Below are 23,093 nucleotides of genomic sequence, written 5' to 3' on the forward strand. Positions count from 1 at the left end.
AAAGTTATGTGCTTAAGGTGGAAACTTCAGGCAGGAATTCTATAATGGAATGGCTTGGAACAGTTTTGGTCTGCCAAGGTGGAAAGTGAGAATTAAACAGGTAACTGGTTTACAGAACTTAAGCAATGCTCTTCACTGCCCCAAAAAAAAGCCCAAGGAAAATGAGTGGTAGGGAATGAAAGAGGAATTATTAAGTCTGTGATCATATCACTCAGGTATTATTTGAATTTCTCCAGACTGGTCTTGGATTCTGTTCCTGTGGGTGAACCACTGCTGTTCCTTCTTAAGTTAATTTCAAAAGTGAAGCACACAAAGTAGAAACGTTGTTTTCAAAAGTAAGTAAATATTTTTCAAACTCAGATAAAGCTTATTTCTAACTTAATAAAAAAAAAACTGTTAAAAATTTGAAGTTAATCTTCCAAGAAAACTGCACTGAACATTTCCATCCATCTAGTGCTCTCTTACAGCTTGACTCTCCTCCCAGCACCCTTTCCAAAAGAAGTTTATAATTTTGACTGTGTGCATCTAGCTGTCTCTCTTGTTCACTTTGCATGTAAGCTAGCTTATTATAACTCCAATTTGAAACCACATCAAATCCCTTTTTTATTTATTCACCGTTTTTCTTAGGATCAGTTCCATAAAATCCTTTCATGTTCAGCATAATCACAGTTAAGTCTTGTCTAAGAAATTCCTTGGCTGCTGTAGCAATTGGTTCAGAGCGCTGAAAACTGAAATGCTTCAGCCCATCTGAAACACACCTCTATTTTTAACATACAAAAAACATTCCCCAAGAAGTGAACACAAATACACTACCTGCCAAAGCAAACCCTCACTGAAGCCTTAACTACGAGCAAAGAATTTTTAGCAAGGCATCAAAATTGCAATCTTTTTCTCAAAGGAAAATTTTGATTCAAATGTTTTAGAAACCTCTCTGAAACAAACCACAACCAGCACAAATCCTGTTCTCGTGACAGGGAAGAAGGGCATCACTGCAGGATAATATTTGTGAGCATGGTAAGAACACCTCATTAATGATGTAGCATCTCCCAGCTTGTCAGTGCCTCTGAAATGTTATCAATAATCAGGCATTTGCTTCACTCTGAGCTGGTACAAAAACCCAGTTGAATTCTTAGAATTGCTAAAGAAATTGAATATTCTGAACCTCCTGGGCTCAACTCACTGACAACTTCCACCTTCTTGACTTTCTCATTTTGTCATTCTGTAACTTATAAATAATGGGTATCAAATGAAAAACCTCAACACTATTCTGTTTAAAAAGCAAAATGTATATATTACCCTGGAATCTGGGCCATAGTTGGAAGCATTACTGTCCTTCAGTAATAACAACAGCACCTTTTCATCATTTCTGTGATGAAGCTTTACATCAATTCTGATGTATTTGCACATGTACCACCAGAACCTCCATGTGATGTACAGAGCAAATTCCTAAAATCTCTGCTGTTTCCAGCAGGTATCTCATTTGTCATGACAACAAGCGAAGGAAGATAAATCATTTTCAAATAACCTTTTGTTAGAGTCTCTGCTTGCTCTGATATTGTAAGTTACAGAGCCTTTTCATCTGCATTGTTCTGTGCTACAGATTGAATAAGAGACAACTGCCTGCACGGAATAAGCAATAAAAACTTTAAAATACCCTTTTAAGCACCCCCACATAAGGGAAGCAAGGCAAAAGCATTAGAAACTAATGAGTGTTTCCAAGACTGCTGACAGGTTCGAGGTGTTTTATTTATAAAATCATTTCAGAATTGAAGTATCAACCCTTCAGTTGGATAAATAGAATTGATAATTTAGTTATTTGAGGAGTGTCCTTAAACTCACTACATTGTTATTCTGCCTCAAAGCTGACAGATGAAAGTAAATGCTTTAGAAAAATAAAATATAGCAAATGTTTTTCAAGTCTACTAACTTCCTTTATTTTGTGTACCAGAACATGAACACCTACCTTTCTTCCCCCTGTGTTTAGGCGAAGTGGAGTTAAGAAGGGATCGAAAATCATATGGCTGGTTTCAATATTGACAGGTGACTGTCTTTTCCCAACAGAGCAAAGATTCCAAGCTGAGTTCACCAAACCCCAAAAGGAGGGCACTGCAAAATAGAAGAAGAGTGCAAGTTTAAGGAAAGTTTGGAAAGACTGGAGCAACACATGCAGGGCAGGTGGGCAGGTAATCAAACTGTCAGATTGTCTGCACACAGAGGTTAAACTGCAAACAGGCAAACTCATTTAGCACTTGAAATTCAGAACTTCAGACACAAAGGTTAAAACGTTGTTTCATATAGTTTTGTATTAAGAAAGAAGGCTGGGCTTTTTTTTTTTTCTCTCTTTTGAAGTAATCCCAGGTTCAATAACAAATAGCTCCTTTGCTATTACAGAATATTTACTGAGCAATAGGAATGTGACTCACTAGTCCTTATGCTAACTTTGCATATATTCAACGTGTCCTTGGACTGAAACTGTCCCATTCTACTCAGCTTTTTTAAAAGCCTTCATGTTTGAAAAAATCATTACAAACCACAGAAATGTTGTAACTGAAACTCCCACACAGTGATCCCAGAGAAAAGAACTGCTCTCCAGACACATTCTATCAATTTCTGTTCACCCAAACCTTTCTTTAGACAAAGTTTTGATGTAAAGAAAATCTTGTTGGAAAGGTAGTGAGGAAGGGTAACTCCTTCCATGGATGTGCAATGGCTTGGAACATGGAGGGGCCCTGACTGTGGACAAGCTGAGTTACTTTCTGCACCCCTAATTGGAAAAAAAAAGTGCTGTAGCTACATATTAATTCTTATCAGGTAACTGCAGGCTGAAGGTCACACTGCATCTAATCTGCAATTTATAGACAAGATCAACCTGAACTTCTCTTTGGGTGCTGAAAAAATTTCTGACTAAATGAGTGAGGAGCAACTACAAGACACACAAAGGACACATCTAGACTGTGTCTGAACACTTTGCCCCCTTCTAAGGCACACGAGGCAACTTTGACTCTATCAGAACTGTTCTGTAATTTTGTGTAGCAGGTGAAAATTTCACAGGTGCAAATGTTGTTGCTGCTTTTTGCCTTTTTTTTTTTTCTTTTCACGTGTTAAAAGTTTTCATAGCCTTCAAGCCTCAAAGTATTCTTCTAATGCAGCAGCTGGGTGTGGCAAAGCCTAAAAAGCCAGACTGGGGGACTGCTGGGGCTCTGGGGCAGGAGCACAGGTGCTTCTCCCGGTGGGTGGAGCTGCAAACAACCCATCAGTGGGCTATAAAAGGCTTTTTGGTTCCTGCAGCCACTTGTATTCAGGGCTTTGCAGCGTGAATAAGTGCTCCCGCTTGTAGTTTTTGGGTGCTCCAGTAGGAGCCACGTGGAGTTCTGGCTGGATTTGACCCTCACATTTTTAGTGGGCTTTAACCATTGGGAGGATATTCCTTGGAGAGAAGGAAAGTGGAAAATGGGTGATCTGGGTGAGTGTTTTCCTAAGGCGTTTTACAGATCTCAGTTCTTTTTGCCCTCTGAGTGCGTGTAGGTGTAAAACTTTTTGGTTGGGTTGATCTGTAGCTTTGTGTAACTTTTCTACAAAACTAGATATACTTTCTGGGGGATTCTTTGGCTGTTGCTTGCACGGCAGAACTTCAGGGTGAGTGTCTGTGCAGGAGTGATGGAAAGTGTTTTGCAGCTGTTGAGTGTTTGCTTACTCCAGTAGTTCATGTGTTATTGTCCACAGATGTTACTTTTATTGCAGAATACCTGAAAACTCAATTTTCAGCTGAAACTTTTTCTTGCTTTGTGCCTGTCTGTGCAGCCACAGGTGCTCCACATGCAGGTGAACTCTATTAGTCATCACTGAAATGGTGCAGGCAGCAAAGTTTAAAGCTTCCTTGCATACAAATTTGAAGTGACTGTGTGCTGTTAAAACCTTAAATTCACTGGTGACATATCTTCTCTTAACAGCTGAAACAGACACTGAATTCAGAAACTCCTCTTAGTATGAATTGCATGAAATCTCCAAGGAGGGATGGATACTGTAATGCTTTACAGCCCTGGGAAAGCAGGGAATAGCACCCAAAAATACCCAGAATTGCAGATGCCCACATCAAATTATGTCAGTAATCTTTTATTTGAATAATAAACCCTGTGTGAAACCACCTCGAAGAAGGTCAGATGGAAGGCCTCTAAAAATAAGTGAAGCTTTCTGTGACCAGAAAAATAAATTGGCAGCATGGTCTTAAAAATTTATCTGACTCCTCTGTTTGCCCTCCCAGTCAATTCCTACTTCCACTCTGATTTGCAAGACTAGGGAAGTTCCCAGAGTATACCAAATGATAGGGCTAATGCTTTGAAATGAATAAAATACGTGTAGTGCAATTAAAACTAAATCAGCACACACTTAATTATTTGTGTGATTATTTTTTTTTTTTTTTTAAAAAAGAGAAATACCATAGGGGCTCCCTTCTGCTTTTGTCAGAGAGAAAAATCCCTCTTTATACAGAGACCTAAAATAAAAGTTTAGGTTAATTGAGATAGCCTGGTTTCCCTTGATAAATTCCCCTGTGGTATTATCTGTGTTGTTATTTAAAAAAAATGAATTAATGATGAAAATGTAGGGCTGTAGGATCAAGAGGGAGAAAACATTGTTGCTTCAATGGTTTAAGGTATTACTAAAAGAAAACCCCATTCTGGTCAGAAACACGGTTGGTATTGGTAAGAAACAAGTTTTTAGCAAGCTTTTAAAAAAATAAATAAACAAACTAGGCACGGTAAGTGCAATAAAATGGCAAACCAAACAGGCCAGTCCATTACCTTCAAGCTGGTAGTAGTTAAACAATTTATGATGTAACTGGCACTGACCCAGAAAAGCCTCGCTGGAAAATATCTGCTACCAGGGGATGTCTGATAATGTTATTTCTGGGTTTGACAGGGAACTTGCCCTCCGTGCTGTGCCTGTCCCACCAGCCTGTCCCCAGGAGGAGCTCCAGAGTCGGGGTGTTGTGCTGCAAAGGACAGGGTCGGCCCCAGACAGGTAAGTCTGTGCTGCAATCTTTGATTCCTTCCACATGCCTCGGGCACTCGTGCTGCCCAACCTCTCCACCTGTCGCTGGTTTTCGTTTGTGGGCACAAAAAGTGCAGCAATGGTGAACTTACCCCAGGTGATCAGAATGACTTTGCTGGTGCTTCAACCCAAGGTTAATTAAGGATGACTGGCCTAAGACTGCACACCTGAGTTAACTAGTGGATGGGGATATTAAGCAGTATTAATGTCTGATTACATTTAATTAAAGTAATTAGTGCTGCTGCTTAGATGCTCAAAGTAATCTAAAAGTATTAAAAACTGCAATAGAAAAATCTAAGGAGGTTCACGTAGGAAACCATAGTTTAAATTAAACTCAAGCACTGAATTAACTGTTTAGTCTAAAGAAATTAGTGCATGAATCTAGGAAAACATATAAAAATATTCATTTTTTTTGTACCACCTTAGCTAGCAGACAAGATTCTACTAGGGATGAAGTCATTAATGAAACAGCATCTCCTTCCTCACAATTCTGTTGTATTTCCATAAAAAAATCTAGTCGTGTATGGAATATGCTGCTTCTCTGTGTGGACCTCTGAAGCATTTCAGGCAGCAGCCTGGCTCCTGTGCTGTACAGGAGCTACTCTGACATGCTGGTTTGCATGCAGCCCACATACCAGCTCAAAATCTCATTTAACAAGGTGCTCCAGCTCCTGGTTATTGTACCAAAAGTCTATATATAGCGATCGTGTCATCTCTGCCTTCCTCTATAAATCTCCCTAAACTTTCACCACTTGAGAGCTGAGCCTTTGCAAACATATTACACAGACATGAGGTGATAAGGTTTTGTCTGATCAATGCCTTCCACCTTCTCACGGCAGAAAAGGAAATTCAAAGTTTATTTCCTCTGTATGTTGCACTGTGGACAACAGACTTTTGTGCGTGTTATATGGTGAGAGGCATTACTTATATTTTATACTGATGCAGAAATCTCTGACATCTTTATTCAGTCTGTATCTTATTGCAGCTGCTCTCTTTTCAATTTACTGGGAACAATTTATATTGAGATATATGGAGATGCTCTAGTATCAGCATGACACAACAGAATGAGGGATTCTGATGGCTTTTACCAAACCTATGCATAACAACAGTGAAATAATAGCAGCTAGGACAATAAAGCAAGGATTGAATGCTATTCTCCTGGTGATGAGCACCAAGGATTTGCCTAAATAAATATGAGCCTCCCCTCTCCAGGGGGAAAGCAATGAGTGTCCCATAAGGATGCCCTTCTGCAGGTACAGCAAACTCACAGATAAGCATAATGGTATTGCCTGCAGTGTGTGCTGATGGGAACAGGCTGCATCTGTGCTGGGAGAGGAGGCAGCAGTTCTCCCAGGATGGGAACATAGATGTGTGCTGTGTATGGCATCTTAACTGCTTGATTTTGGGGGAGAAAATGATGCTGGACTCAAAGGTTGAGGCTGTGAAAGGGCTGTGGACAGGTAACCAATGTTAACTCATTCAGTCTGAGCAGTGCAAGGACTCTGGTTTGGGAGCAACTATAGAAGCAACACTTTTTTCGTGTCAAAAATGTGCAGATGGGGTGCTCAGTGACATGGTTTAGTGGTGGACCTGGAGTTTGGGTTAATGGTTGGACTCTGATCTTAGAATTCTTTTCTGACCTTAATGATTCTATGATTGTATCATAGGTATCATACTACACTGAATCTCTATAGGAATGAAAAGCCTTGTGCAGTTAATTTTTGTGTAACCCAGTGAAGAACTAGATAAAAATGAAGTAGTTGTGTGGTTTGTTTTTTTTTTTTTAAAAGAACACTTGAATGGTAAAATGGATACTGGAATTGCCAGATTAGAAACTAAGTGTTAAGGTATTCTGGGTTGGTTTGAGCCTTTGTTTAAATAGAGCCAAGAAGGCAGCAAGCTTCAAATAAAGGAGGTGGCCAGAAGTAAGGGAACTTCCTTCAAAAAATGGTGTCTAAATAAGAAAGAGGGAAAAGATGATAAAATCTGTCAAGTTAATTATAGGACTGAAATAAGACCTACCAAAAGAAGATATCAAAGAACAATTTTCTAGAGGCTTAAAAGCCACTAATAACTTTTTTTAAGAGTGTGAGAAACAAGGAATCTTTACTGAGTCTGTAGGACCAGTTGTAAGAGGAGCACACGAAAAGACTGTGACAACAAAGCTGTATCAATCCTTACCCCTATTGCTTACAAAGGTGCCAAGGGGCATTCCCACACAGGAGCTTCTTTATGGGGATTGAATCTGAGAGAGTGTCTCAAAATCAAGCATCAGAAAACTGACATTTAGTATAAATTGAGAAAATTAACATTAATTTGGGTTGGTCAGAACTCTAGGATGAAAACCACGGCGACTTCAGTTACCAAAATCCTCACTTAAAATCTGCATCAGTCTTGGAGAGACAAAAAATAGCAAATGTGATCCTCTTTTTATGGTGTTTATTTTTATAGATGCTTATTTTTTCCAAGGTATCTGCTACTGGTCACTGTCAATAACACGAGATGGAGTCTAGTCAAGACAGTAAAGTTATTTCTGTGTTGTGCTGCAGTAAGACTGTAACTTCCTCTTTGAAGTTTGCTCAACTTTCAAGAGCACAGATTTTTCTGAGGTGTTTTTTTTTTTTTTTCCCAGTTACCCCAGAGTTTGAGTTTAAATGAAAGGCATCAACTTATTCATGCAGCAGATCTTTGTTTATGTTTTTAAGCTTTAGCATTGGCCTGGCAACGGCATAAAACACAATCAGGTTGTGTTTGTGCAGCGCTTATTCCTGCCCTGTGTAATTACTGGTCCCTCAGATAAAATCTCAAGCTACTTTATTGAAGCTGGGAATTGAAACCACAGAGAGAATCAGCTATCTATGTACATCAATAAAGCAGTCCATTAATTATTTCCACCTACTCAGCTTGAAGAAAATTATCATACTAATGCCTCTGGATAACCACATGACCTGCTCTGCTTCTACATAAAAGCCAAATGTGGAGTCATAAAGGCTTTGAGAGATAAATCAGGGACACCAAAGAAATGGCAGAGGATAGAATGGCATTCATCTCAGTAATTGGTCACAGAAACCTCCAGACTGCAGTAATATTAGACAGTATCACAATGGTTTCAAATTTGAGAACTGAAAGTATTTTGATTTCTTTTTGAGAAGCAGAGAGTTCATAGATGAAATATATCCTCAAGAGTAAGCCAGCATTGCCATTGTTCAAGAGATAGTAAAAAATTTCCATCAATAAATCTTGAAACATGGAAAAACAATAAAATTGTGAAGAACTCAAACAGCATCATACTACATACTGGTAATTCCATACTCCTAATTCCATACTGGTCTGTTCAAATGTCATCTTCCCTCTCTATGAAGGATTCTCAATGACAAGAAAAGTTTAACAATTGCACTGGTTAAATGAGAGAACAGAAAACTGGGAAGGGGAAATTAGGATTTAAGATTCTGAAAAGATATTTTCTTTTTAAAAGTGGTAGTTTTCTGCTATGCCTTTAATAGATGCATCCTGCAATGCCCTCTTCAATTTACCTTCTAAATTATAGCTGCTTATTTCTGCCTAATTAAACATTTTCTTAAATTGGGAGTATTACCTGGAAAAAAGTATTTAGCAATCACAGTTAGTGACCTCTAGCCTTGCAAAGCTCTTACTTATTTTTATCTACACATTTGGGATACCCGTGTAGAACACAGTTCCACTTTGTTCATTACAGTGATTAAACCAGATTAATTCACTTCTATAAATTATGTTAATTTTGGGATAAAGAGCAGTTATACAACAGTATGTAATTACACTGTTCTCTGCCACACTGTGGTGGGTTAACACACATATTAAAATTATACAATCAAATGCTACTTTAGTGCTTCTGAAGAATATAGGTCAGCTGCTTATAAAGGCACTTACAGATGCTTTTCCTATTGTCTTTTCTTTTTGCATTATTCATATGGCAGTAGGAATGTGCACCCATAGGCAGTGGTGTATCCAGGTCCAAAACTAAGCAACATCAAGTAACAATCTTCTAGGGCCATGGCTACTACTATTGTGAAAACATAATGTGCTTCTGTCTCATTCCAGTCAAAAGGATATTACAGTCTTGGGGAAAATGGTCTTTCCATGTAATGTGAGTGAAGTTCCTGCTGCTGAAAGGTTTAGCACAACTATGGCAGGAAGTGGAAATGAAAACAAGCTAAAGGACAGTTTGGTTTAGAGGCTAAAAAGAAACTGGGATGTTTAGGGGAGTTGGCACAAATGGCTCATTAAAGTGTCAGTCTTGGGTGAAGTAAATCCTTGTTGGCAAAGAGCTAAAAATGAAAGAGGGGAGGGGAGGAAGGAAACACCCTCTCCCTCTTTTCTCAGCACAGGACACAGAGGGTGCACATGGACTGGACCCCCTGCCACTGTGGGACACTGGGCTCCCTCATTCTGCCTGCCAGTGCCTGGGATGTGTTATGAGTAATGAGCTGCACCAATTACCTGCCACTCAGCTGGCAGTTCCTAATCAGGTCTGGTCAGTCCCTCAGTCATCAATCACTGCCAGGGTTCAACACATTCCCCTTGAAGTTGGCAAAGAACAAGTTGGCTGAGCACATCTGCCTGACACTCATTGTAATTTGGGGGGTGGAAAAGAGGGAGAGTTCGGCCTGGATTTAAGTGTAGACTGAAAGGGAAAAAGATGAAATGCAAAAAAAGCTGTGATGGTCATTCTGGACTTTAAACAGGGCTTTGGATTGAAATGCAGAAGCCCAGATTTTGGGCTATCGCGTGATCTCTAATCTTTCCTCCTCGTGCTTCTTCATCTTTGGCTTGTCTGTTTGTACTGTGGAAATGGGCACTATGGCTGCTGCTGTTAAAATGAATGACTGTTCTGAGGCAGGGCAAGTGAGATAGAAGATTTTAAAGATCCAGAAGGAAGGTGAAGAAAGCTCTTCACCTAGATGAAATTGGAACAGAGGAGAAAGTTCTTCAGGGAAAAGTAATTTGGAACTTATTGTTTTAAGGAAAGGGGAAAGACTGCTTATCCAGCAGATACCTTGAGCTCTGTTCTGTAGATTCAGCTTTATTTTAATGTCTCTGGGATACTATCGATCCTTCTGCTGAAAAATATAAATGAAAGAAGGAACATAAAAAATAACAAAAGACAGCATATTTATTCTATCAAAAGTGCTCTTTCTTGGTGTCCCAGTGCTTCACAGCACCCTGTTACTAGAACAAATATAACTCTCAGGTAATGAGTTGGAATTACACTGAATTTGGCAATAAATAGTTAATGTCTGCATCTGTTAGTGCTTCCTTTGTTAGGATGAATATAATGAGCATCCCACTCTGAAATTGCAGGGCATTAAAGGGTTCAGTTTGGAGGGGTAGGTGTAAGGACTATCTAGCAGGGGTTAGCCAGTCCCACTCCCAAAAACCTTTGTGTGTGATGGTAGCCTTTTGAGAATGACTTGTAGCTCTGCAGTATTTTGGTTTCCTACAAGACTCTTACAGGTAATGACAGCAAGGAATGCAGAAATGACCTGGCTCTGCTGACTTGCAAAGACAAGTGAGGAGCAAGCACAGAGTTCACCAGTGAGTGCTGCAGTTTGCATCTGTAATGACAATTCATGACAGGAACAGTGATGTTCTGTGCTCTGGTGTCTTCTGGAGTAATCAGGTTTCTCTGACCCCATCCCACAGGGCTCTGGCTTTGCCTGGGGATGCTGTTTCCACAGTGAGATTACCAAAACTCTGTTACTTTGATTATTTTGGAAAGGCCAGGAGTCCCGAGGACAACTGACTTGAGGCACTTACTTACAGACTGGGAAAAAATGTTGTCTGGGCAATACTGATCTCTTAGAACTTCCCCACGGTGCTGCCAAGCCACAACTCTACACAGAGGCATTACTACAAAATATTCTGGAATGGCAAGAAACCTTGGCCTCTCCTCAGCTGCTACATCAAACTGTTCAGCTAATTGCTGTCCAGTGACTGATCTTTCACTGGTGATCTACTGGTTTTCCTCTGTGGTGAGGACTCTGAAGGACATCTGATATTTCTGTTAGGGAAGAATCTGGTCCCTGCCTCCCTGACAACGTGTTGTACACATGGCATGTGGCACCCAACCTCTGCAGATGGGCTGCTGTTGAGCACAGAAACCAACTTAATCCTTATCTAGCAACACCTGCATCTTTAGGGACAATTTAGACTTATTGTACCAAGTGATTTATCTGAAATACTCCTGGGGTGTTTCTGGTACCCTGCACTTGCAACAGGCAGGAGCAGAGAGGGCTTTGTGGTCCCTCTGACTCAGGATAAACTCTGGTTGGGTGGGATATCAATAACTAAGGATCTTCCCTAGAAGTCTCACTTGCTGTCTTCTCCCTTCCTCCTGAACAAGTGTTTGTATCTGATGGGTCTGTACAACATCTGACAAACACCTCCCATGGGAATTCCTGTCTGGGATGTAAAGGGATAGGTGAGTGCAAGGGTATTTCTTGCTTCATGCCACATTATGTGGTTTCTGTGTCCTGTGTGCACACACAGGACAAATACACTGCATAGGAAATACATTCCTACTCCAAAAAATCCTGTATTGTTAATCAGCTGAATGTCAGGTGGTCACTGGTATGATGAGTTTAAGGCTTGTCATTATTGGCCAAATTTTCAGAAAGGCTGAAATGTGTTCTCTGAAATCAGGTGAAAATAAGGGAAGATAGGAAAGGATGCACTTTGTCGGAAAAACTGGGACACTTACATAATCTGAAAAGTCTATCAGTGTGGTGTCTAGTCCAGAAAAATCCTGTATAAACAACATAAATACTGAATAACTTCTTAAAGAGGAAAGAAACTGCACTGGTGCAAAGCTATCTGTAAATTCCCCACAAACCAGAGAACAAATGAAATTATTTATCTTCACCAAATGAGTAAAATGTAACATATAAAATATAACTGGGGAGGCACCTCATCTTATTCAAATATTCCCTCTTGAAGCTCCAAACCTGCTTCTGCTTGTTAGAGGTGTTGAGGTTGGTCTGGCCCTGGCCCTGGCTTTTGTAACAAATGCAAGGTAAACACTACATGCTTACTCACATTTTTGCATAGCTATTATTTAAACAAGTTTTCTGTATTTAATTGTGTATGAGCTTGCTATGGTTAGGAACTCCTCTACCATTGGATTGTCATATGTGTTGCTCAAATATACTGCAGGTTTTTTATTGACAAGGTCATATTTCAAACCTCTTGGTCCATTAATGCATTCAGTTTTGAATGGTGCTGTGAATTCTGAGCTTCTGAACAACCTTGCTGATCTTGCTGAGGCTGCTTTTGGACAGAGGTACAGCAAACGAAACTGCTGAGTTCTGCTGTCAGTGGGGAAACATTTTGCAAATATATTGGTCTTCACAAGGCTGTGAAGGTTCTTAAATACTCACCTAAATGTGTATTTAATTATACTAGTAAGTGTTTTGTCATTTACCTCCAAGTTTTGCAGTCAGATGCAGAGGAATGTTCTGCAGCACTCCCATCAGACAGTGACTGGGAAGGTTCTCAAGCTGGTTTTGTCTGTAAACAAACCAATCCCCTCCAATTCTCGAAAAATAAACACTCCAGATTGTTTGGGAGCGGAGAAAGGGAGGAGAGAGTGCTGGAAATGATGAGAGTAGATATGGACAGGACCTACAAAGCAGTGCAGGGAGGCAGTGGGAGGTGTGAGGCAGGTGTGCACACTGATCCACTGCCATTCCACACACCTTGGGAAAAATGAAGATAGCCTGGAAATTTCAGCAGCTACAGATTCAGACTGTAGAGCTGAAATTTATGTTGAACTTAACACAGAACACAGACTTTGATCTTTACTCTCATATTGTTTTGCTCTCTAAATTTTAAACCAACCCTGCAAAAAATAAGTAAAAGTGTATCTGTATCTACCTTATTTAGTTACATTAGAGGGACTAGATCTTTAGTGCTAAGAAACTGTAGTATGGAAGACAAGGATGTGGGTGATATTTTTTTTTTAATGCTTGAATTGTTTAAGAAAAGGCTTTCTCAAGTGCTACAATATCTTATTAATTCAGAAGTGCTGAGTTAAACCCCACCAAGGTATTGACATATTCCACCAAAAATTAGCCAGGAGAGGGCAGATAAGGTGCTCTTAAAGGGTCTGCATGTTGTGCTGGGGGTCTGACATGGGCAGGACCTGATTAGTGCTTCCCCTGAGTCCAGTGCCTTCAGTCTCCTTGTCAATGGCTCTTTGGATGGATGGGGGAGAACAGGCAGGGATGACATAAAGAAGAGCAGGACAATCAGGAGGGCTGTGCACTAAAGCAGAGCTGTGCATCACAGCAGCCTCCCAGCTGCTGGCAGGGGCCCAGGAGCTGCAGGACTGAGCATCAGGTCAGAGAGCAGCCCCCCAGGACAGGCTGCTCAGGGAGGATTATGTGACCACAGCTCAGGGAGGCTGCCAGTGTGAGCCAGAGTGCCAGGACAGTGTGGGCAGACTAGTGATGGAGGCTCAGGGAACCACCTCCTGTGAGCTGCAGGGTGACACTATCATCTCTGCTGTGACTCTGATATACTGCTACTCCTAATCTGATTGTGCCTGATCTCCCTGTTAACACACACGTGGACAGACACAGAGAGTGACTGCCCCCAAACTGCTTTGGAAGCCTCTGAGTGCTGGCAAACGCACAACTCAATCTAGGAACTGAATCACAAGATCAGATCTGCTCTGAATGCATCAGCAAGGATTGATGGAGGTTACAGGCAAGGAGTGGCTGCTCCCTCTTGATGTAAGACAGGGTTTGGGAATGTGCATGAAAATGGAAGTGCCCACGGCCTCAGTGCAGAAAGCCAAGGGGAGTGACTGAGTTGTGGATGTCAGATGTGTGCTCAGGGTTAGACCAAACAGCCACTGCAAGCAGAACCCTCTATTATTTCCAACTAGCAGCCCCACAAACTATGTCTGAAAAGCTGTTTAGCACAGCAGTGATCTCTGCAGAACCCCCTCTCCAGCTGTTTTCCCAGCCCGTGGGTGTGTGCCTGGCTCTGTGCCAGTCACAGGGCACCACAAAAAACGCTGCTCATCTGACCAGTGCTGGCAGGTGGCACGAGGTTTGTAAGGGGCAGTCACCATGTGACATTCCCTTCCTGTGGCTTACAGTGACTTATTTCAGCTTGTGAAAGGTGACAGTAGCCAGCCAGACACTATTTCTGTGAGAAATACAGCACTGCATGAGCATTTTGTGAGCTGCAACTGCTCCACCTTGAAGAGCATCACAGCAGCACCAACACACTTCAGCAATGCAGTGGGGGCACTTTTCAGAGGTGCAATGCACAGGGTGCAGAATGCTAAAATCTTAGAGGCACAAAGACCATAATCTACTTGCCAGTGTTGTCACAGAGAGAACAGAAGGCCCCTAGCTCCAGAACACAGGCTATTTCTCTCTGCCAGAGATTGTAACAGCTCAGAAGGAATGAGCATCAATTGCTTCCAAGGGAGATGTGTAAAAGATAATGTATGTTGCCTTTTTGGCAGCAGAGATTCACTGGAAGATAGTGCCTTGGAGGCTTTATTACTTGTGACCTTCACACAGAACCGAATACATCTTATTTTCTGAATAATTTCAGCCTGTGGATACAGCATTTGATGGTCTTTCTAGCAGTAGAAGATTAAAATCACACCTGCCCTGCAAAAAGAGGTTTAGGAAGAAAATTGCTAAATGGTTACATCCAGATTGATTAGAAAATTTATGACTATGCACATGGAAAAGACTGCAAAGATGACTAGAAGTACCTTCTTATGGACACAAGCTCCTAAATCAACTCTGAAATTTATTATGAATATGATTATCAAATACACCAGTTAATAAAAAAAAGTTGCCCAGAGGCAAAAACTGTAGCTTCATAATCACTGAAAATATAAGTTGACCTCTGTGTCACAGGCTAATACTTCTAGAAATCAAAATATAAGCAGAGTAATCCTGGAAATAGGACTGATCAAATTAGTTAACAGTAATTCCTTAGGTCTTGAAACTACCACCTCTTTACCATTCCTATGTAATTTTTTTAAAGAAAAAATTATTTTGACTTTATTTCCTACTTTTTCCTCCCCCAATTTTAATTTGAATTAGTTGAATAAACCTACTGAAGTAGGTTTATTAAGTGCAGAGAAACTGCACCAGCCAAAAGGTGGTGGTCCCACATACTGACCAGTCTCTTCCACCTGGCTTTAACACGAGCAAAAAATCAAGTGCTCCTTTTTAAACACAAATCTGAATACATTCAGTGGTAGGTGACATGATTTCAGTTTGTGCTCTCAGTGGAGAAGAGGACACGGACTGTTGTTCATGGTCATAATGATTATTTTTCTGTAAGAGGCTGTGTTTCAGGTATATGGCAATGTACTTTAGTGTTATTTATACACTTCTAGTAGAAGTAATATCCAGAAGGCTTAGTAAGTACAGATTAGCTGTATTTAGTGTTCTTATTTCTGGTTAAATTTCTAACACAAAGCTACCAAAGCCAAGTCAGTAATCAGGAAACCTATTAAAATTGCCATGTACAAATTCACTATAGATGTTTACCTGAAAGGACCCAAAGGGAAGTAAGCATCATTTTTGCAATCAAAATTGTATTTCTTTCTGGTTTATTTAGCCAAGTTTCTGCACTGTCCCAGGCAGGCAGGAAATGGAATGAATTTTTGAGACTTGTGGGACAAAGAGAAATTTTCCTTATAAGAAAAGCTTTCCACCTTGATCTCTCACAACAATACATACAATGACTTTTCAGCCTGAGCTGTAAGGAAGGTATTTCATGAAGTTCCTACCCTGCTTTTCAAAGAGCTGTAGAAATTTTGTTGCACTGGAGCAGTACACATGGAAATAAAATCCCTCTTGGCTTGCATTCATCTTAGAAGAGCAGCAGTGGTTTGGTAACTATAAGCTACATGCAGTGACTAAACTTCCTCCAGAGTGCCTTTCTTTCTTCTTTACCAGAAAAGACTGAAGATGATACAAGGAAAATGGAAAGTGCTTCTTTCAGAAACATTTGCTAAGTAAAAAAGTGAACATGAATCACAAGCCCGCAGCAAAACAAACAGAAATATTCTCGTGGCTGGTGTTGGCTGCACTGTCTTCTTGAAGTCTGCACTGGACTACCCAAATTTTCCTTGGCAATTTAATTGTTGTGCAGGAGAAACAGGGCAAAGTCTGAGTCTCACAGGCAGGCAAATTGTCATTGGAAGCTTCACCTCCATCAGTAGTGATGCCTTTCCTTTGTTCTGCACTATTTGCTGTTGTCAGCTGGGGTAACAGATATATCTATTATGCTGCCAGAGGAAACCAGCAGAGCAATATAATGACAATTCCTGCACCACTTACAACCAGCCTGCTACCTAATGTATGAGAGGAGAATTAATTTAGCTTCTGTAGCATTAACTGTGGCCAATTTAATAGGAAAATGGTCTCTATACATCATTTCTTGGGACCTGGCCCAGCGATTTGCTCCTCTGTGTTATGATGTGCAGTGATACTTTTTGCTATATTTGTGTGTGAGTTATTTCAGAGCCTTCACAATGCCTGGTTCTTGTTACTTCACTGCTCTGCTATGAGTGTGATTTTAGTAATAATCAGTCTTGTGAAACTTCAGTCTGATTTCAGTAGCAACACGTCTTAAGGTTAAAAATCTTAACAGAAACAAAAGAAAATTTTAGTGCTTAACTTTAAGTGCTTTCCTGAATCACAGATACATTCTGAACACACATCACTTGCTAAAAGATACTAAGCAAACTATCCACATCTAATTTCATATTTATGCTTCATGTCTCTTACAAGCCCTGAAATTCTCCCTTTAACTTCTACTTTTTGGCATGTTTCATGCATGTTCTAACTTTGCTACACAGCTTATAAAATCAAAGTGGACACAACCTTTTAAACAGAGGAGATATTTGCAGATGGCTGAGGAATAATCTACATTTTTTGTTCACACAATTGAATTTCCCCATTTTCAGTTTCTTTTCCTTCAAAAAATACACTCTAATTTACAGAAGAAAACCCTCCATAAACTGTAACCTCTGGGAAATTTCTTCTCTGATACCATCTGAAGCTGCTTCTGCTGGTGGAAGGATTTTTGTGATGCATTTTAAATCAAAAGTTCTTATGAAATGTTGTCTGGAAACAGCAGTTCAGATGGACTGAGTAATGTACCACAGTCCACATCACTCATCCCAGTCCTGCCTGGCTATCTCCAAAGATGCCAGTGATTAGGAAATCTCCAGTTCTCGAAATTTCTTTGAAGAAGTAGGAAGCACAGTTTTTAAGATCTCTTTTCCCCGAGGTAACACTTCTTATGACTCCTTAAAAGCCTGAAAACACTCTGTAACTCATTAAGCAGATGAACCTCATTTTCTGCACTCAAAACAAACATATCACTTCCAAGGCAACCGTGGCTCTCCACAGGCTGGAGATGCATTAAGCTCACAATGAAAGCAGGTGTTAACAGAATTAAAAGCCCAGAACAGTCTGATGGATTTAATCTTCCTCCTGGGAATTATCCCTTATGTGTATGGTAGAGGTGGCTCTTTCACACAGAAATGACCTCTCTACTTCTTTTAGCTGCTCATGAGTTTCTGGTAAAAGCATGGTTGGTCCCTCTGTAATGGGGGAGAAAGTGCTTCTCCTCAGATCTTTTGGTGGACATTTCCTTCATGCTCATGTAAATCCTAGACCTTAAGATTGCTGAAAACTTATTTGGGTGCTGCAAAGGAAATGGACACCCAAGCTATGAGACAGTCACCTAATGAGGACACTCAATTTTAGGAGAACATTCCTAAACTAAGAGGAGATAATTGTAATTTCAGATATGAACTCCCACCAGGTCCCTGTCACAATGTGCTTCTAAATAACACATAAGATTCAGGATGATTACTGCAATTTGCTAGCAGGAAACCCTTAATCTGAGATACATGGGATATTTTTATTTAGTTTATTCTTAAACTGAGTTTTGTATATTTAATATCTTTTTGTAGTATGGGGTGCGTGAAGATTTGTTTGTGACAAACTATGTATTAGATAAGCTTTGCTGCATTACCCTGATGTCAGATGAGTGCAGATTGCTTGTCTTGTTCTGCCTGCTCTCATACACACTCACCTCTTCCCTAACTCAGCTGTGTGAAGCAGTATCTGACAGGATGCTCCGTGGCTCACATTTAATAAGGAATTTTTTTCCACTCACAAAATAAAAAAACCCCTCAAGATGGAACTACAGAACCTCATAAGTACATTAAGCTTCTCAATCTGCACACACATATCCTTGTGTTTCCTCCTGAACAAGGTTTAATGAAACAAATTGAAACTCCTGAGTTTATCAAAAGAGTTTTTAAATTCTTCCTTCTTTTTCCTAGTTCTTGTTATCCCTTGTACACCAGCACTTCTAAATTGTATAGAAATCCCACTTAATTTTGCATTAGAAAAGAAATTCCACAGATCCTGAAGTTGTTCTGGCCACTGACTGTTCAGGAGCAGGTGGCACTGGGCACAATAAATAGGTTTAAAATGAAGTAAGCTTCTTTGCGCTCCTTAAACAAGATGATACCCACAGTTTGGACTTAGGCTCAACATTAAACAAGATATAACTTTAAGGCAGCTTCCCTGAATTTTTGCCATAAGATAAAAGCACCTTAGAGCCAAGTACCTGCCACAGCTTTTAAGCAAGCAAATAGGCAAAGTTTCACAGCTGTGTTTCTAATCACCAATCTTTCTGTTTGCCTTGACTTTTCCAGCAGGAAGAGAAACTGTCCTTTCTAGTTCTTCTGTTTCCAATCCCTGAATCTGGGTGTCTCTCAATTTGGGCAACTGCCTACACTAGGGCAGTCTTGTTCAAATGTTTTCTTTATTACCAGGATGATCATCCCCTCTCAGATGCTGACAGAATCCCTCATTTTCATCTGCCCATTATTCACTGTACACATTCTGCTGGTTAAAATTAACACCAACACTGGCTTCCAGCTTGTCCTTTAACACTTACATGCAAACCTGTCAGTTCTTCACATTAAGATACATTTACTCTTTTCAAAACACCTTCAAGCTGACTACTAATCTTACAGTCCTTGACTTCATAGGCAGTAAAAACTTTTAAATGGTAATTGAGTCATCTTTTGATGAGCTGAAAGGGAGAGCAAAGTATGATGTTGCCAAGAGCATGCTGTTTGCTCAGCAGTAAAGTTTATAGAGTACTGCTTTATTCAGACAAATTATTAGGCTCAGTACAGGTGGTAGCTGGATGACACACAGTCATGATGTACAGAAAATCCATACCCATTATCTGGCAGCATCTTCCAGCCTTGAGATCTGTGAATTTACAGCTGCCTTTGGAGCTGTGGCCAACAGTGCCATTCAGCATGGAGCCTGTGCCACTGCCCTGTGCAGGGCATAGAAATCACAGGAAAGACTGTCAGGAGGATCTATTCCTCTTCTTTTTTTTTTCTTTAATATAACTATTTAAAACTTCTGACAGACTGCAGATTTTTTGACAATTGCCATTAGAGCTACAGATGGGGAAAAGGGACAGTTTTCTACACGTCCCCTCCCTGCAAGCACCACGTTCTCTTTTGCTCCAGTGAATTTCATGAGATTCTTATTCTGTTGGTTTTAAACTGAGTCTGTCTGGATCATTCATGAGTCAATAGTGCTGTATTTGCTGCCAGGTTTTTATCTCATTGACAAACAGAGCCACTGCTGAGAAACATCCCGGTGCAGTCCATTCATAACTAAGTCCTGTGTTTCCATTTTGCAGTACTACCTGCACTAGAACTTTCCCATCATGTATTGTCTGCTGATTTTCTGGGTCAGTTTTTTATTTTGAATGTCCCCAAAGTGCCTGAATCTCAGAAACTGATTCAGAAAGTGCTTCTCCTTCCTCTGCTAAATGGCTGAAAGCCTGAGTGCCTCTTTGTTAGGCTAAATCAGATTTTGTGTAGACTCTGTATTTTTCCTTTAGATTATCTTTATTTCTTATATTTTAAATAGAAGGCAAAAGGATAAAGTAGGATTTCAACTTTATCAGTAGATTCAAATTATTTCTTTCCATGTGGATGTATGGAAAGGAGCATTTTATGCTTCTTTAAGAGAAACTTTTATCATCTGCAAGGCATTTTCAGTGCTGAATCCCTGAAAATCTGCCACCCTTATACAGGTTCTGATAATGATACTGGGCCAGGAAATACTTGTTTTCAACTTAGCATTCCGTTTTCTGCTCTAAAAACCCCTATTAAAAACATTATAAAGGAGAAATATTAACTGTAAGGAAACTCCAAACTGGGGAGGGTCTGTTTAAATTAATGGAGTTGTGCTGAATTTATTAAAAAATGAGGGTCTGATTCTCCACTGTTTTCTGTTTTTAAAATATATCCAACTTAGCCTTAACCTCTAATATTTTTGGATGAATTGCTAAATCCTCTGATGGCACATCTTGCTGAACATATAGCATAAATAGCATTCCTCCTTACGTAGTTCTTGATTGACCCAGTTTCTCTGTTGTTCTGAGAAATTCTGGCTGCTGTCTCTTGCTTTTATGTAGCTTTTATGTACTGTGCTGCATCCTGTAATCCTCACTTGTCCTCAAGAGACTCGATGCCAAGTACAGTGCTACAGTTCCCAGCAGAATGACACCACTCCCAATTCAGCCTCAACTGGTTTCACCTCGTGAGTCGAGGAACTCAGTGGTGATTGATTTCCTTGGATTTCCTTGGATTTCATGTATTCCAGCTGACAGGAAAAATGTCAAAAAGACAAACTAAAAGGTAGAGTCTATACAGGTAGAATCCAGTCCAGTGTGACTTGCACATGCCTTTCTGTCCCCCAAAATATGATTTTTAATTCTAAATTACTTTTCAACAAAATTTCCTTCAAACACATGTTGTGGACTCCTGAAACTCTCGTGCCCTTGGCTGTACACAAACCCCATAATTCTCTGACATCTTCATTGCTTTTCTTGTGTTAAGATTAAAAAGAGATGTATAAAAAAGCCACGCTCTTCCACATTTTCTCTGTGGTGTCATTTATCTCACTATGATTCTTCTGACAGCTTGTAATGCTTCCAGAACTTGCAATTCAAAGCACTTTTCAAATCCCCTTTTGGATGCCGTGGTCTGGCCTCAGCTCACCCTTGGCTGAAACATGGCCAGGGGTTTTGAGGAGCAGCAGAGATTTATTTCAGAGGAGTTAAAGGTGGAATAAGCAGCTTCAGGCTGCCTCCCTCCCGCTTCAGCAGTTCTGGAAGGCTGGGCTTAGCTCTTCTGAAGGCTCCTGGATGAGGCTGGTCACAGGTGAATGGGATATAATGCCAAAGCATCATTTTCTCAGCTTCTGCTGAGGAGGGTTCATCAGCTTCTGAGAATCCAATCCCTCAGTGGCAGAAAGGAAAATACTTTGTAAACCTTCATTGTCCCTTCTCTCTTCCTGGAGAGGGAGAGAAAGCACAGGGAGTACTACCAGCAGGGAATGGAACAGGGCTGTTCATGGGAACTGAGGGTTGAGCTCTGTGTTATGCCTGGAACAGCACAATAGAAACGCTCTTCAGAACCAAAGCAGAAATTAATTTAGCGCTTTTCTTTTTCAGACTAATAGAAATCCCACTGTGGCAATCTATGTATTAAAAAATTAAGGGTTTGGAAACACATGGAGGCACCATTTATACTTATTACACAGCAACTTGGATGATCCTAAAGACGTCACCAAGAAAGGGATAAGAAATTTAACTTGTTCTACCATTGTGCACTAATTAAACTGTTTAGTGCAGAGATCAGCATAAATAAGGAATTAGCAAACAATGATGTGAGCAGAGGATGATTTGTAATATCAGCACATTGATGCACTGGGCACAGATACTGTAATTTGACTGACAGTGCTTTATTAAGTTTTGGCAGGATTTAAGCAGCCTGGGAGTGCTGCTATGGAGCTCAAGCACATTAATCCAAGCTCCAGCTCTCGTTAATACTGATGAGTGAAGGCAGTTAATTGAATTATGTATGAAGTACTGCTGATTAAATATTTCACTCCTTGCTATAGAATTAACTCTGCTTTATTAACAGCCACTGTTGTCTCTAATAGTGAATGTCAGAGGGACCTTTTCTCAGGCATCCACTTTCATTTTTTCTAACCATCTGCTCAGGTTGCTTATGCAGGTCCCCATCTATTCCTACTTGTACTGACCTTTGAAAGAAGTATTTTTGCTTTTCCCAAATGTTTGTGAGATACTGTAAAAACTTTATTCCCTTATAGAACATGTTTCAGTGAAATGTTTCATTTAATTCTTCTCATTGACAATAGAAAGAGATTCGACAGATTGCATAAGCACAGACTTTTGACTGATGCCATCTTAAGAATGAAATACAGCATTAAAAGACAACTTGCATTTTGCTTTGTTGCTGATTTCTACTTCCACTTGTTATAATGGATATGAACCCTCTGTTAATGAGGGAAAGAAAGGAAAATCCAGAGAGAGAATCTCAGGTTACAAAGAAATTGTAAAGCAGGGCTTTACAAAATAAATAAACCAATGTCCTTTCAGGAGCTCTACTGAGCAAGCACAAGAATTACTGTCCTCACCAGCTGGCAGATGTTTACAATTAATCTCAAAGAGGAGACAGCTGAAAGAGACCTCAGTTATTTAGCTGTTCAAAGACAAACACCACAAAAGCTAATTAGGATAGTGGCAATGGTTTAGAAACAAGAACAACAAAAGCCTCGACATTCTCAGGACAAGAGGGTTGCTCCTGCCCCAGGCTCTCAGAAAACCAGGCCTCAGTTCTGTCGTCCTTTGCTGTGTGATGAGTTGGCAGAACACAGTGAAACTATGTTCACTGGAGTTTGGTACTGACATATATGAAAGAATGTGGAACGCAGCATGTGAAGTGTATAAAGTCACAAGCTTCTATTGTTAAAAATAATGATAAGCACTTTTTAAAATGTGCCGTGTTGGAGGTCTGACAAAAAGCTGGCTCTGTTATTTTCAGGGCAGAGGATGCAGAACCCTTTCAGGAGCAGCCTTGAAATATTCTAAGAATAAGC

At 40.2% G+C, this 23,093-nt stretch overlaps 1 protein-coding gene across 1 annotated transcript in view; it reads right to left on the bottom strand.

Moving 5' to 3' along the window:
* Window positions 1-23,093, bottom strand: part of CA10 (carbonic anhydrase 10) — a 184,925-nt gene that overhangs the window by 109,242 nt on the left and 52,590 nt on the right. Inside the window, exon 4 of the mRNA XM_032706767.1 lies at window positions 1,964-2,106. Coding sequence (XP_032562658.1) covers window positions 1,964-2,106 — 143 coding nt within the window. The remainder of the gene's footprint in view (window positions 1-1,963; window positions 2,107-23,093) is intronic.

Source organism: Chiroxiphia lanceolata, chromosome 19, assembly GCF_009829145.1.
Source record: "Chiroxiphia lanceolata isolate bChiLan1 chromosome 19, bChiLan1.pri, whole genome shotgun sequence".
Taxonomy (NCBI): domain Eukaryota; kingdom Metazoa; phylum Chordata; class Aves; order Passeriformes; family Pipridae; genus Chiroxiphia; species Chiroxiphia lanceolata.